This window comes from Thrips palmi, unplaced genomic scaffold, assembly GCF_012932325.1.
Source record: "Thrips palmi isolate BJ-2018 unplaced genomic scaffold, TpBJ-2018v1 HiC_scaffold_7, whole genome shotgun sequence".
NCBI lineage: Eukaryota > Metazoa > Arthropoda > Insecta > Thysanoptera > Thripidae > Thrips > Thrips palmi.
The window spans coordinates 480,714-494,260 of record NW_023144634.1 but is presented as its reverse complement, the minus strand read 5'-3'; the positions used below and the strand labels follow the sequence as shown (position 1 = coordinate 494,260).

General features: G+C 44.1%; 1 protein-coding gene across 1 annotated transcript in view; it reads right to left on the bottom strand.

Moving 5' to 3' along the window:
- Window positions 1–572: 572 nt before the first annotated feature.
- LOC117652671 (2-acylglycerol O-acyltransferase 1-like) overlaps window positions 573–13,547 on the bottom strand; it is a 32,628-nt gene continuing 19,653 nt past the window's right edge. The window contains exons 5-8 of the mRNA XM_034397755.1: window positions 11,113–11,287; window positions 9,808–9,989; window positions 6,931–7,090; window positions 573–748 (exon numbers count right to left, since the gene is read on the bottom strand). Coding sequence (XP_034253646.1) covers window positions 6,933–7,090; window positions 9,808–9,989; window positions 11,113–11,287 — 515 coding nt within the window. The 3' untranslated portion in view covers window positions 573–748; window positions 6,931–6,932. The remainder of the gene's footprint in view (window positions 749–6,930; window positions 7,091–9,807; window positions 9,990–11,112; window positions 11,288–13,547) is intronic.

Genomic DNA, 13,547 nt, shown 5'->3' with positions numbered 1-13,547 from the left:
ATTTTAGCTCCAAAAGATCATCCATGCGACACTAGCGCCACCTAGCGGATAGAGCAATAAGTGTCCATTTCGGAGCTCTGAAACATTCTCTATGCTTTTACGACACTAAACGTAAATATTGTTTGAAGTACAACAGTAGTAATGATAAAAGTTCTCAGAAAATCGAAATATGTACAAAGGGGACGGGGTTTTTTCACTCGTTTTCCGATTTCACAAGTATGAATTTAGTTTTCGGACGACAATGTACGAAACTTGATAGCCATCGCTCTAAATATTCAGACTTGCTAGTCTAAATTCAAATTTCAGACAACAGGTCAAACTTTTCAGACAGTTGGTCTTAATATTCGTACCATTTTATGAATTTACGATTCAGACCGCCAAGTAAGACGAAATCAGTCTGAATTTTCATATTTTTTTTAACAGTGAAGGGTGAAAACACAAGAAGCACAAAACATAGGAAACATTCACTTTTGTTCATGTAGGATATTACCAAAAACATTTATTTTAACAACGGTGCATTAAAGCTACCTCCTTGACACTGGTGGAAATGGAAGTGTACCAAGTCGAGCGCAAGTGGGAGGTAGGACTCGCGCATCGCGGGAGTAATCCGCCACTTCGCCACGATGGGGGTGTTCTCGGCCAGCCCCGCCATCTGGCGCAGCACAGTGGACTGCTGCTCGACTAACTTCTCCACATTCAAGGTGAGTCAGTCACACGCTTGAAACCTTACGAATTATTATGAGTATACCTGGTTGAAGACAAAGGCATTATTAAAGAACACAAGACCAAGCACAATGGTATAATATTCAAGCAAATCCATTCGGTCATATGAGCCAAAAACACTTAAAAACGGCAGAAACATACAACTTTTTAGGTACTTGCAGCTTTTTGACAAGTTTCATATCGTTTCCTATGTTGGGCACATGACGAAAGTACGTAGAAACCATTCTAACCCCCGACCCCCGTAGATTTTGATCAACAAATTCTAATTTTTGAAGGGATCACGCTCATTTCCATGGCCTGTGTAGGAAAGCGGCCTGCCGAAGGCAGGCTAGCGCCGCACTGTTAAAAAAAATATGAAAATTCAGACTGATTTCGTCTTACTTGGCGGTCTGAATCGTAAATTCATAAAATGGTACGAATATTAAGACCAACTGTCTGAAAAGTTTGACCTGTTGTCTGAAATTTGAATTTAGACTAGCAAGTCTGAATATTTAGAGCGATGGCTATCAAGTTTCGTACATTGTCGTCCGAAAACTAAATTCATACTTGTGAAATCGGAAAACGAGTGAAAAAACCCCGTCCCCTTTGTACATATTTCGATTTTCTGAGAACTTTTATCATTACTACTGTTGTACTTCAAACAATATTTACGTTTAGTGTCGTAAAAGCATAGAGAATGTTTCAGAGCTCCGAAATGGACACTTATTGCTCTATCCGCTAGGTGGCGCTAGTGTCGCATGGATGATCTTTTGGAGCTAAAATTGCCACTTGAAGGCGAAATTGTGAACATTTTGTTACAAACTTATTCCAAGTGATTGTCTGAAAAGGCATGAGCGCACCAAAGCAAGATTCAGGTTAATAAGTGCAGTATAAGCTAAATAACAAAGAATACAATTTCACTCTCGCGCATGGCCACGGGTCGGCGCGTGGTTGGGCTAAGGCCGCTCTCCCTCGCAATTCAGCAGTCACCTCTAGCCTCTTCACTACCTTTGCAAGTAGGAGTCTTGCCGTGTACGTAATTTTTGAGCCGAGACGATCCGCTGAGCGTCTACCATAAACCGATGGCAAAAGTTCGCCGATTTGTGTTCTACTGTACAGAGTGGCATTTTTTAGTGCGACTGTTCAACGTCTTCGTACAACTTAGTCTGATAAAATAGACCGACTGGTATCATTTTTCATACAACTTGTTGATCTGAAAAATTCAGACTAACGTCGTCTGAAACTTTCAGACCGCGAAGTATGAAAGTTTTGGTATGAAAATTCAGACTGAATGTAAGTAAATCGACTTCTTACAAAAAATTATGAATTTTCAGTAATTTTTTTTAACAGTGCGCAGGCAAGGTAAGTTTAAACGCCAGGCGCGGATTGGTCGAAACTGGCGCAGCATCGCGAAGCCTGTTACGACCAGACACGGTCTGGCGTACATGTACCTTGTATGGATAATCTTCACTGTACAACATTTAGAGTGTCACTCGCTCATTCTGATGTTCGGTCTGAGCAAAATCAAGTAAGACGGACCACTTCTTCCGGTGACCCTCTCCGATTTGCCTGATTTTTTGTAGGCTTAATAAATAACTAAAGGAGAGTCTAAAGCCAAAATATTAGGTGCGGCAAAAATTTATTGACCGAGATATGGCCAACTTAAGTTTAACTTTTGGAGGAAAAACACAAATTTGGGTATTTTGGACTAATTTTACACTTTTCATAATAGAGGGCTAAAATTTGGTCACCTTATGTAAAATTGACCAAGGAACAAGAATATGACCTCAGATTTGACCTCCGACGAATACCTGCAGAGTAAACCCCCCCAAAACACCTTCAAAACACCTAAAAAAACAGTTTTTTCTTGGGGTTTCTGGGAAAAATATGTGGACAAGAACTTCTGATGATCTTATCTTGTAGAAAATGACGCGATGAATCGAATGAGACCACGCGCAGATTTTTATGTCAAACCGTTTAGGAGATATAGCGGATCAAAGTATGCAAATTTTGCCATTTATTCTTTAAAAAATGGAGGTTTTGAGCATAGTTTGACGTTATCTGCCTTCTTGGTGTGTGTGGGTGATCCTATCGTGTAGAAAAAGACGCGCTGAATCGATTGAGACCACGCACAGAGTTGTATCTCAAACCGTTTAGGAGATATAGCGGTTCAAAGTATGGGCCCGGTAGTCCGCCCGCCCAACAGGCGTGTTTGGCGGGCCTGCCTTGTCGGGTGTTTGTAGGAGCTCTCCCGTGCCCATACTTTAAACCACTATATCTCCTAAACGGTTTGAGATACAACCCTGTGCGTGGTCTCATTCAATTCAGCGCGTCTTTTTCTACGAGATACGATCACCCACACACACCAAGAAGGCAGATAACGTCAAACTATGCTCAAAACCTGCTTTTTTTAAAGAATAAATGGCAAAATTTGCATACTTTGATCCGCTATATCTCCTAAACGGTTTGACATAAAAATCTGCGCGTGGTCTCATTCGATTCATCGCGTCATTTTCTACAAGATAAGATCATCAGAAGTTTTTGTACACATATTTTTTCCAGAAACCCCAAGAAAAAACTGTTTTTTTAGGTGTTTTAAAGGTGTTTTGGGGGGTTTACTCTGCAGGTATTCGTCGGAGGTCAAATCTGAGGTCATATTCTTGTTCCTTGGTCAATTTTACATAAGGTGACCAAATTTTAGCCCTCTACTATGAAAAGTGTAAAATTAGTCCAAAATACCCAAATTTGTGGTTTTTCTCCAAAAGTTAAACTAAAGTTGGCCGTATCTCGGTCAATAAATTTTTGCCGGACCTAATATTTTGGCTTTAGACTCTCCTTTAGTTAGATATTAAGCCTACGAGCAGCTCCAGACAAAAAAAACACTTGGCCGGGGACCCCCTCAGATCTGGCTGCCTCCCGGTTTTTTTGGTTTAACTAGTGAATACGAATTGCCGAAACATAAATTGGGCCGGATCCAACACCTATTGGCTTTTTGGCACGGGTCAAAAACCCCCAAAAATGGCTGTTTTTGAGGGTTTGGGGCTTTTTGGGATCTCGGAACCTGCCGGCTAAAAAATCTACCAATATGGTTTTTCCGAAAGAAAAAAGTGCGCTCTTTCGATTGCCGGGTCGCGCGAGGCTCTACGACGTCGGGTTTAGACGCTACGGGCTCTCAAAGTTGCTCAATTTCACTATTTTCACTAAAAATGACTGAAACAGATTTCTTTCTCTCCGGAAGTCGATTGTGACTCTTCCTTTTGGCAATCTTCACCATGCAAGGTATTTTTATACCTCAGAGACATGGTTTGAGCAATGAAGTTACGTTTTTCTACCGTGGGGAAAGCCTACACACTACATAGCGCCTAGTGGGTAGGCAGCCCCTTGCTCAGGCAAGTCGGGCGGGCCTGCCGCGTCAGGGAAGGCAGAGGTGGGATCGGTGTGGACTCTATTGAGCAAGAATATATAAGAGGTGACCGGGTTGGATTTCACGACTCCGATTTAGCTCATTTTTGATGGGTGTTTTAGCACCCTAGAAAGATGCTAAAAGCCAGAGTAGCAGGTCCGGCAAAAATTTATTGACCAATCTGCAGCTGTATTTCTAAATTTGAGTTTTTTAACTTGAATTTGGGTATTTTCTACTTTTTCTACAGTATTTGCATTAGGAAGCTGAGTTAAGGTTTTTCAGACGTAAAATGTGCCAAGGAATTCGAATCTGGGTCCGGAATCGAGCTAGGACTCATACTTCAGGAGATATTGGCAAAAAAAACTGCCAGAAGTTGCCAAAATAGTCCCAAATCCTGGGGAAACGGTCAAAAGTTCCCGTGAGAGGCTTTCCCAGTGGTCTACACTTTAGCGAATGAACCAAGGAATCCAATGAGCTCAACCTTATATTGTTCTCCGACGAACCGTTTAGAAATGGCACACTTTCAAAGTTGAGCATTTTTTTCCCCTTCCAATTTTTTAAGCTTTTTGACCCTGTAGGATTGTATTTTCTGCTAACATCCCATCGGTAATGTCACCTGCCATCCAGGGTCACGTGGTACGAACACCGCGACGCAAAAAAGTAGGAATCGAATGCGCAGCACTCAGCGCCTAGGCCTGGGCGATTAATCGATTAATCGAAAATAACCGCGATTATTTTGTTAATCGTGCGATTTTTTCAAACCCCCGATTAATGGTTCGGTAATCGAAGTACTGACCGATTATTTAACGATGACCGATTATCGATTAATCGTCTCTTTAACAGATATTCTATCCATCACCTGTGCCATGCGAAAACTTTTCGCGCTACACCCAAAACAGACGTTTAAAATTTCCGAACTGTTCCAGTTAACTTGTTTAACAGGATTTCTAAAAATTTCTTGGAGACTTAAACGCATAGAAAAGAACCATGCCCCTGCTCAATATATGGTGTCAATATACTTTACAACATAAAATCATGTTGAGAAATATAGCCGCCTTTCAACATCGAGTGCCAAGATTTTAAGAAAAGTTACATGAAAAGTCTGCCCTCCTAACCCTACCCCATCCCACGACGGGCACCGTGTCATGTATTGAAACATACATTTCGCGAAGATAATATTATATGGGGAAATATATGCATTATATATATTAACGGGCACCAAGATATACCCCTATATATAAACCACGTATTGCGCAAGATAATTTGCTATATATTGAGCAAGATACAATTACATAGGCAATGCATGAAACATAGATGGATTCATATATTCACTACAAATCCAAAGGTCAGACTTCTCGCCACTCCAGAGGCAAGACATTTAAGTCTCGCCAAGTTTTGGTCAGACCTGAAAGTCTCGCCAAGTTTTGGTCAGACCTGAAAGTCTCGCCAAAATTTGGTCAGACAAAAAAGTCTCGCCACAAAACGGTCAGACACAGAAGTCTCACCACAAAATGGCGAGACTTTCAGGTCTGACCAAAACTTGGCGAGACTTTAATGTCTCGCCATATTTTGGCGCAAAGTCTTTCCATCCAATTTGCAGTGTTTTCCATATATTTTCCTTTTTGCAAGGGGTGGGGGAGGGGGTGGGGGGTACCTCACTCCCTCACAACGCCCACGAACCCTCCCTCCCTCTCCTCCTAGCCTCTCTCCGACTTGCCTGAGCAAGGGGCTGCCTACCCACTATTACCATTACCATTAAGGGCTAGACCACATATGATCGTATGCCATTTCGGGCCCGACACATACGCTATGTAGTGTGTGGGCTTTCCCCACGGTAGAAAAACATAACCTCATTGCCCAAAATATGTCGCTGAGGCGCTCGGGCTGCCAGGCACGCCAGGCCCGCTTCGCCTGCACCGGCGGCCATTGAAATTTACCGAAGTGCTACCCCCCCCCCCCCCCCCCTCCCCCCCATGGGTTTGAGAAGCCCACATGGGCTCGCTGAATCAAGTCCAATAGAGCCCACCCCGATCCCACCTCTGCCTTCCCTGACGCGGCAGGCCCGCCCGACTTGCCTGAGCAAGGGGCTGCCTACCCAATAGGCGCTATGTACGCTATGTAGTGTGTGGGCTTTCCCCACGGTAGAAAAACGTAACTTCATTGCCTAAACCATGTCTCTGAGGTATAAAAATACCTTGCATGGTGAAGATTGCCAATAGGAAGAGTCACAATCGACATCCGGAAAGAAAGAAATCTGTTTTAGTCATTTTTAGTGAAAATAGTGAAATTGAGCAACTTTGAGAGCCCGTAGCGTCTTAACCCGACGTCGTAGAGCCTCGCGCGACCCGGCATTCGAAAGAGCGCACTTTTTTCTTTCGGAAAAACCATATTGGTAGATTTTCTAGCCGGCAGGTTCCGAGATCCCAAAAAGCCCCAAACCCTCAAAAACAGCCATTTTTGGGGGTTTTTGACCCGTGCCAAAAAGCCAATAGGTGTTGGATCCGGCCCAATTTGTGTTTCGGCAATTCGTTTTCACTAGTTGAACCAAAAAAAACGGGTTGGAGCCAGATCTGAGGGGGTCCCCGGCCAAGTGTTTTTTTTTTGTCTGGAGCTGCTCTTTAAAAAATCAGGCAAATCGGAGAGGGTCGCTGGAAGAAGTGGTCCGTCTTAGTTGATTTTGCTCTCTGCAGACTGATTCCGAGAGTCGTTTTCGCCGCTCTGTCTCTCTCGCACCAATGCAAGACACTCCATGATTGCGAGAGAGACAGTGAGAAGAGCGGGCAGCGGAATCGCCCGGCTGACGGCACGCGCGGCTAGGAACGTACTTTCACTCCTCCACGATGAGGCGGATGTACTCCCCGGGGTGGTACTTCTCCTTGTGCTCGTGGAAAAGGTCCACTAGCGCCTTCTCGAACTTCTCCAACAGCTCCTGAATCTGCTCCTGGCTCGGTTCTGCCACTCGTTCAACTGGGATAGGCGCCCCAACTGTCGAAATAAAAAAGGAGCTTTTTTTGGGAAATCCTAATAGACGCGTAAACAGTATTATTCGGTCAAAAATGGTTGGATTCGGTCGAATACCACTCGATCAGGGGGGTCATTTTGGAGCTCTTGGTTCCGGATTCCCACAATTCTTAAACCAACCAAAAAAAAGAGTATTTCCGAAAATAATCTTTTTTCCATTTGAAAGTGTTTGAACATGATTAGGTACATGACTCTCCACTAAAACTAAGGATACTATTGATAAAATTTGGGAATATTTACGAATGATTTACGGTCAGAGTGTACGTCTACACGATTCCCGGAGTGTGAAAGTGCAACCACTTTCGATGTTTGAGTACAAAAGATTTCCGAAAAGAAGAGATCTCGTCGGATTTCGTAAGCATTTCACTGTCCTTCGAAGTGTGGTACAGCCTACAGGTAATGTGTGGTAGGCACAAAACTGTGGTTACCCAAATTTACCACACGTGGAAATGCGGTCAATACCCCTAAAAATCAGTGGACAGCAAAGTATCATATAAAATTCATGGTGAATACCACAGCAAACCTCCATACCTCACACTGTGGCAAAAAGCTACGGAAAATTCTGTAAACAGCTTGTGGTAATTCTCCGTAGGCCCCTTATCAATATTCTCCGTAGGCTCTTACAGTATTTTCTGTAGGACCGCACAGTATTCTCCGTAGGACCGCACAGTGATCTCCGTAGGACTATACAGTCTTCGAGGTCCTACGGAGAAGACTGTGCGGCCCTACGGAGAACACTGTAAGAGCCTACGGAGAATATTGATAAGAGGGCTACGGAGAATCCTGGCAAAAAAATTAACAGGATTTTCCGTACCTTTTTGCCACAGTGCATAAAAAGGTGGTCTTGACCACGCAATACATGAGGTAACGGCTAAATTATAGGCCTGTACACCACTTATTTGAAGGGGTGTAAATCTTACCACATTTGTACGTGTGGTAGAATGCGGTAACCACACTTCTGGTCTCACCACAGCCAAATGTGGTAACTTCACCAAACTTTCGATTTCAGTGTTGCCGGATTCTACGCTGAAATTTAGCTATTTTCGTGTCTTTTTTGGCGGATTTCAAGAAATTTCAGGCGCTCGAGAGGGATTTCGCATGTGGTTGCCCTCTCGCCGGAGTGGGTGACTCCTCGCACTCGATAGTAGTAACAAGTAACCTTCTCACATAGGGCCTTTGGGCCTTGGTCAACACCACGAAAACCATCTTGATTCTCTTCGAGCTGACTTCACTTTCATTCGAGGAACGTGACATCACGTTGAAACGGATGTGACAAAATGTCACGTTCCTTTGAGCATTGTGTCACATTCGTTTGTACGCGAATCAGCCAATTTATGGCTAATTCACATCCAAATGAATGTGACACAATGCTTAAAGGAACGTGACATTCAGTGGTGCACTGGAGGACGCGGCCATACGCCGTATGTCCCAGAACAATTTTTCGGCCGTGCGTATGGTCCAGAACATTTTCCCCGCCCATACGCTCAGTTTTGGCCATACGCTGGCCTGGCCATACGCTCGACTTTTGGGGCCCAGGCGGGCCATTGTTGGGATTCCGAGGCAACGCGCGGCGCGGCGGCGCTTCGTTCGAGGCTACGAATATGATTTGTACTTCACTAAGGAATTCCTTGACTTTGTCTCATATCTTGAGTCCTATTTGTAAGTGTCAATTGACCACCCTAGGGTGCATGAGTTTTTGCATTTTGATGCATGAGTTGCAGAGAAGTATGCAAAGTTGTGGATGACTGAGCAACGATCAGCGACCGACACCCGGGTCAGAAAATGTGCACCAAGAAAGCATCAAAAGAAACTGTTGTGGAACTGGCTGTAAAATAAAAATATAAAAGAATTGCCCCCCCCACAAGTTACCACATTTGGCTGTGGTGAGACCTAAAGTGTGGTTACCGCATTCTACCCCACGTATAAATATGGTAAGAATTACACCTCTTCAAATAAGTGGTGTAAAAGTCTATAATTTAGCCGTTACCTCGTGTATTGCGTGGTCAAGACCACCCTTTTGTGAGGTGTGGAGGACTGACCACATATTTGCTGTGGTATTTACCATGGATTTTGTGTGGTACTTTGCTGACTCCTGATTTTAAGGTGTATTGACCGCATTTTCACGTGTGGTAAGTTTGGGTAACCACATTTTTGCGCCTACCACACACCATCCGTAGTCTGTAGGTATTACCTTACTTCTAAGGACACACTCTCATTCCAGGAACGTGACATCACGTTGAACCGAACGTGACAAAATTTGTGACAGCATTGTGTCACATTCGTTTGGGTGTGAATTGGACAAAAATCAGCTTGTTCACATTCAAACGAACGTGACACAATGCTCAAACAAACGTGACATTATGTCACGTCCGTTTCAACGCCACTCTCATTCTAGGAACGTGACATCACGTTCAAACGAATGGGACAAAGTGTCACGTTTGTTTGAGCATTGTGTCACGTTTGTTTGAGCATTGTGTCACGTTCGTTTCGATGTGAATCGGCCATAAATTAACTTATTCACATTCAAACGAATGTGACACAATGCTCAAACGAACGTGACATTTTGTCACATTCGTTTGAACGTGATGTCACGTTCCTGGAATAAGAGCGGTGATGTCACGTTCCTGGAATGAGAGTGCAGTGAGTGTGTGGTGCCACATGGCGCCTAGTGGTGAACGTACCCACGACAGTGAGCGGCAGCCGGTGCGGCACAAAGAACGAGAAGAAACCCCTGCCGACGGGCACGACGGGGAGGAAGCCAAAGACGCGGCGGAACCACTGCTTGAACGTGGTCATGGCGGAGCCGTGCACTTGGGACAGCACGCGGTGCTCGTTGAAGGTGAACACGGGCACGAGCGGGACGCTGCAATCAATCAATCAATCCATCAGTCGACGAAACATGAACCTCTTAAAAATCGAAGACAACGCCGATTGGCGTTGTTTCGCTCGAGTTTCGCTCGAAACTCTCATTCCAGAAACGTGACATCACGTTAAAATGAATGTGATAAAATGCCACGTTCCTTTGAGCATTGTGTCACATTCGTTTGGATGTGAATCGCCAAAAAATTAGCAAATTAACATTCGAACGAATGTGACACAATGCTCAAAGGTACGTGACATTTTGTCAAATTCGTTTCAACGTGATGTCACGTTGTTGGAATGAGAGTGGACACACTAAATGTCTATTGACTTCTTTTGTCTTCAATTGATTACAAAAATTGGCCATACAAATTTAGTCCGCTGCGGCGCGCGCGCCTGCAGGTCCGGCCGGAAGCCATCCGCTCTGGTTGCGCCTTTGCGAGCGGCGGATCTCTCTCTCTCTCTCTCTCTCTCTCTCTCTCTCTCTCTCTCTCTCTCTCTCTCTCTCTCTCTCTCTCTCACACACACAATCTCAGACACTCTACGGACTATTTTTCAGTAAACCCACAATTTAATTATTTTTTGTGCAATTGTAGTCTTTTTCATTGTAAGTACAGAAAAAATAATCAGCAACCTTACTGAAAAGTGGTCTGTTGATATCTGCAACTACAGTTATGATCAAGCAGAAATTACTGTAGCATTCTAGTAAAAATGGTCTATAAATGTATGCAAAATGTTCTCTACATACAGATAATATATACAAGAAATAACAGAAAAGATATTTAAGAGTCACAATAATCTTTTGGTTTTTTCCGCTAAAAGTCACATCCCAACCATCTTATAAAAGCCGCTTACATTGAGTCCTGTCTTGACTTGTCGAAGCTAAAAATGTTTTGTACGATCATTTTGACTAAGCGCATTACCTTCCAATCAGCTTTGTTTGAACGGAGAGAAATGTCACTGAAAATATTTAACGAAGATCACACACATGTCATGGACAAATTATTTATGCGGACAAACTTTATCTCCTACATTTGCAGAAAATAAATTCTTGGATTATAAACAAATTTATTTCTGTAGGCTGTACCACACTTCGAAGGACAGTGTGACCCTCCCCCTCCCCTCACCCCTGCTGCAGAGCCAGCCTCACGAAGCCCTTCCTCCTCCTGAGCACGATGCGGTAGTGGCCGGGCTCCGAGAGTTGCGCCTCGCGCGCGCCGCCGACCACCAGCAGCACCAGCCGGCCGCCGCGGGGGTCACTCAGCGCACAGCGGAGGCTGGATTCGGCCGCGCTGATGATGCCTGGACAGAGAATCCGCGCTGAAGACGATTCGACCAGGGGGTAGCAACACGGCACTTTTGACGCTCCGTGCCGTAGCGAGGCTCGGCCCCCCACCACCTAAGGTCATATGGAAGATAGGTCGGCGCAACCGAGATGCATGCTGGGAGACCGGGCAAGCCGGCAGGCAGGCATGTAGGCGGCCCTTCGCTGCACCCGGCGACGGACCCAGCATGCATCTCGGTTGCGCCGACCTATCTTCGGTTGCGTCCAGTTAGATGGGTGTCTATGTGTGTCTATGGGTGGTTTTGGGTGTCTGAGCCACCCTGCGCCTTGTAGCAGTCTCGAGGACGACCGATCGCTTGCCCGCAGGGGGCGCTGACTTCGGCGGAGAGGGGAGAAGCAGAGAGGCGTTGTCGGCAGAAAGAGGCGGGAAGAATCCTTTCGCGCTGTTGATTCTTTGCAGATTTCGTGCTTGTGTGGATTGTTGTCGGCAAGAAACCTTTCGCGCCGTTATTTCTTTGTGAGGATTTTTAGGGGTTCCCAAGAACCCCTATTGTCCGAGGTCCGTGGATTCTTCCCCCCCCCTCTCCGATTTTCAAATAAACAACTCTAAACTATTTCAACCATGAAAAAAACGAAAATTCCAATTTTTTTCGAAAATTCATCGTGGAAATTTTCCGTAAATTAGAAAAACATAAATTTGCAACAATCGAAAACGAGAACCGTTAATGATATGAAAAAATGGTTCAAATAAAAAATGTGCCACTCCTCAAATCTAAACCTCCTGGCTCATCAAAGTAACAAGAAATCGTCTGTGTTCTGAGCAAATGATTAAAACATGAAAAAAAATCTCCATGGCAACGGCATGGTTTCATCGTGCCACCCGTCAAAATTTTAAGTCGCCGATAAAGAGAAATCAAAACGCCGTGAAATTCGAAAATGCCAATGCTAACGCATTGCACGGTGTCCAGACGTTGGAACATCTTTAAAGTCTGTCACTAGTAAAAAGTTCGTAGCAGAAACAATGCATCAAATTAATTTTCGGGGGTTGGCACCGATTTTCTTGCCGTCTGCGCCCTTTCGAAAATCGCGAGGCTGAAAAAACGAGTAGGCGCGCATTGAAACTGCCCCTCCATTGTTGCTGAGGTTGGATTGTTTGGCATGCTTTTAAAGGCTGCGGTTGTCTTGTCATGTTTTCCTCAATTCTGTAGAACAGTTCTTACTCACAACGTGAAAACAGCACGATGGTTGGTTTGACAAACTTTATAAACTCGGGAGGGGTGACTTCGGAACGCGGGTGACTTTCGTTTGGCGAACATGAGCACTGTTAGTCACGAGATGGAGTGAGGTGGTCATGGTATTAACTGAATCAGGTTTGACCAGAACTCTTTTCTATTGGTTATTTTGAATTTAGCGCACGCGCGCTTTGAAATTTTTGGATTTTCTCATAATCATTGAACAGTTGGCACTGCACGACGGTCCAATACATGGCTATCTAAAAATAGCCAAATGTGAAAATGGGAACACCTTGCAATGCGATTAGCATTGGAATTTTTAACATTTAGCGTGCAGTATGTCGGACGTACCCGGGAAAGAAAGTAAGTTACCTCTTTCACAGAATTTGTGTCATATTTTATTACTTTTGCAACATCAATCAAGAAAATATAACATTGTTCTTAAGAGAGGCAGCAGGAAGTTGGAATTGTGTGTCGACCAGGTGGTTAGGAATGATATTCTTAAAAGTAAGTTCATATTTTCATCAATTCTTGAGGTTATGTAGTGAAAGATGTCAGCATTCACCATTGAGTGAGTTTTTCCTTAGGCAAAGAATATGCTGATAATCTCATGGATCAACTCTAAGGACTCCAGCCTGCTGTCGAGGCAGTTCCTAGTACTAGCTCTTCTTCCAAACCAACTGAATCTCATAATACATTGCTGCCATCCAGCTCTTCTGAATCTTATGAGCAATTTGAATCTTCCACTCATGATGACTATCTTGAGCCTGAAAGCAATGGAAGTGATTTTAATCAAAGTGCGTCCTGCTGGAGGTAGGAACACAGATGTTTCATGGTATTATGTGGTTATTTGAATTTGCACCATCCCTAATTCATTGAATTCTTTTTTCTATAAGATCTGTGCAACCAGCTTTCCGCATGTTCACCTTTCAAAGAAAGTAGGCCGGTCATTGTTGACAAATTGTCATGCAAAGTGATTGTTTCCAATCTACCATCAGACGTTGTACCTGTAAGTTTGGAATTTGTGCACTTGTTTTAAAATTAA